The following is a 2,070-nucleotide window of genomic DNA, read 5'->3' as shown; positions in this document are numbered from 1 at the left end:
ATCTTATAATATCTGCCCCTTTTTTCTATAATTAATATAAATGAATAATAATTAGGAAAAGAAAAGAAAACAAAAAAAGATGTAGGAAAATACTACTGAAAAGCAGACAGATAAGTAGAAAACTAAAAACAGCAAAAGCTTAGTTAAACTGACCAAAACCCTAGCTGAAAGCTAAAAGCAGTAAAAGCTTAGCTTAGTTAAAAGCCAAAGTAGTGAAAGTCTTGGTAAAAGCTACAAATAGTAAAACAAACTATGCCGATTTAAAAAAGATTTGAGTTTTTAAAGGAATTTAAAGGAGCTGAAGGGGTTTAAATGAGGGAAGATTTTTGTAAATATAGTTAAATGTTTGTGAAAAAGTGAGAGTTAGAGGATCAAAAGTCCTAACACCCGTCGCCTGAAGGAGCTTCGTTTGCAGAGGCAGTTCGATTTCAAAACCGACAAAAACAAAACAAATCCCCGGTTTTCTTCGTGTGGAGGATGTCCTGACAGCTCGGCTCTCTTTCAGACGGCGACGGTCTGGGCATCAGCATCATTGGGATGGGCGCGGGGGCCGACATGGGGCTGGAGAAGCTGGGCATCTTCGTGAAGACGGTGACCGACGGAGGAGCGGCTCACAGAGACGGCAGGTGAGTCGACGTCAGGACGCCTCGCTGAAACATCCTGATCCAAACTGCGAGGCAAACCCTCCGCTTCGTGAGTCATATCCTGAGGTCGGAGCCTGGGTTGTAGATTTATTCCCGGCTGTGTGGATGCTTATTTTTGCTTTTTTGGTTTTGGCCAAAAAAAGAAAAAAGAAAAAAATGTGGGCTTTTCTGCCAGGATGGCAGATTCGCGTGGGTTTGAGTTTAGAGAGGACGATTTTAACTCTTTGTTTCTGCAGGATCCAGGTGAACGATCTGATTGTGGAGGTGGACGGCACCAGTTTGGTGGGAGTCACCCAGAGCTTCGCTGCCTCCGTACTCAGGAACACCTCAGGGACTGTCAAGTAAGCTTTGCATTCTTCGTTCACCCACAGAACTGACTTCCACCACATCCTGCCCGTTCACTTAACCAGACTTTGGATTTAAATTGCCAGTCTCACGGGGTCCTGATTATAACCTTCCACATTTGGGAGCTCCTTTTTGAGCCAGTCTGAAAAAGTCCCAAAGTTTTCCCTCTAAAGCACTGTTATCAGCAACAAATACAGTCTGCGTCGGAGGCTTCAGTTCAAAATGCCACCGGGCTATTTACAGCCGTGGCTCTTTGCGGGTTTTGCTGCTTCTGACTGTTGCCGTGCGCTCCTTTTGTTATCCGAGCTCATTCATAATTCAGGCTTTAGTGGTCAGCGCTGATTCTTTCAGTTGCGTGGGACTTACGAAGATCAGAGACCTCCACAGATTGGCTCATACATTATGGATCTTTGCAGCCGTGACGGCCAAGAAGAAGACAAATAGCCCGGGACAGGAAGTGTGCTCGTGGTGCATTTAATTACCCGTAAACGCTGTGGAAAATTAAGAGAAGGGCAGCGCCTGGCCTAATAACCATCTGTTGATCTGCGATGGTTCAAAATAATTTGACAGAGGCTTGCGAGGGAACATTTAACATCCTGAACGACTTGTTAAATGAGCTACGGGAGAGGCAGAGATGAGGATTGGAAGACGAAAGCAGCTCTAAAGAACAGATCTTTGTTCGATAGTAAACAGGAAGTTATTTTCTCTTGTCAGGCTTCAGTAATACCTTTAACCARGCCGACTCAGAGATGCACTCATGGTTCTTAAAGCCATATTTCTGACCTTGTAATGTAAGGATCTGTGAAAAGGTCATGAATAATTAACATCTTACCTGTTGCAGATTTCTAGTTGAATTTTCTTACTGAAGCAACCTTTTTAGTGTTTCATCAAAAATATTATATCCTGTAAAAAAGCAAAAACAAAGCAGCCACTGTTCAAAAGAATGTCCCAACACAGACGAGCTACATCTAATGGCCAGAACTCTGCAGTTTTCACTCATTTACAGGCCAGCGGTTACAGACCGTCCATCATTAAACAGAGGTGGAGGCCTCCGTTTTCAGCTGTCCCCCTCCTACAGTGC

At 43.9% G+C, this 2,070-nt stretch overlaps 1 protein-coding gene across 1 annotated transcript in view; it reads left to right on the top strand.

The window, feature by feature from the left end:
• The window catches only part of LOC106535305 (neurabin-2), a gene marked incomplete at its 3' end in the record, with an annotated part of 26,351 nt that overhangs the window by 22,976 nt on the left and 1,305 nt on the right, over nucleotides 1-2,070 (top strand). Inside the window, 2 exon segments of the mRNA XM_014032289.1 lie at nucleotides 506-626; nucleotides 881-985. Of these exon segments, the coding sequence (XP_013887743.1) occupies nucleotides 506-626; nucleotides 881-985 (226 nt within the window).

Source organism: Austrofundulus limnaeus, unplaced genomic scaffold (assembly GCF_001266775.1).
Source record: "Austrofundulus limnaeus strain Quisiro unplaced genomic scaffold, Austrofundulus_limnaeus-1.0 Scaffold7, whole genome shotgun sequence".
In the NCBI taxonomy this organism is placed as follows: domain Eukaryota; kingdom Metazoa; phylum Chordata; class Actinopteri; order Cyprinodontiformes; family Rivulidae; genus Austrofundulus; species Austrofundulus limnaeus.
This window is presented reverse-complemented; position numbering and strand designations above follow the sequence as displayed.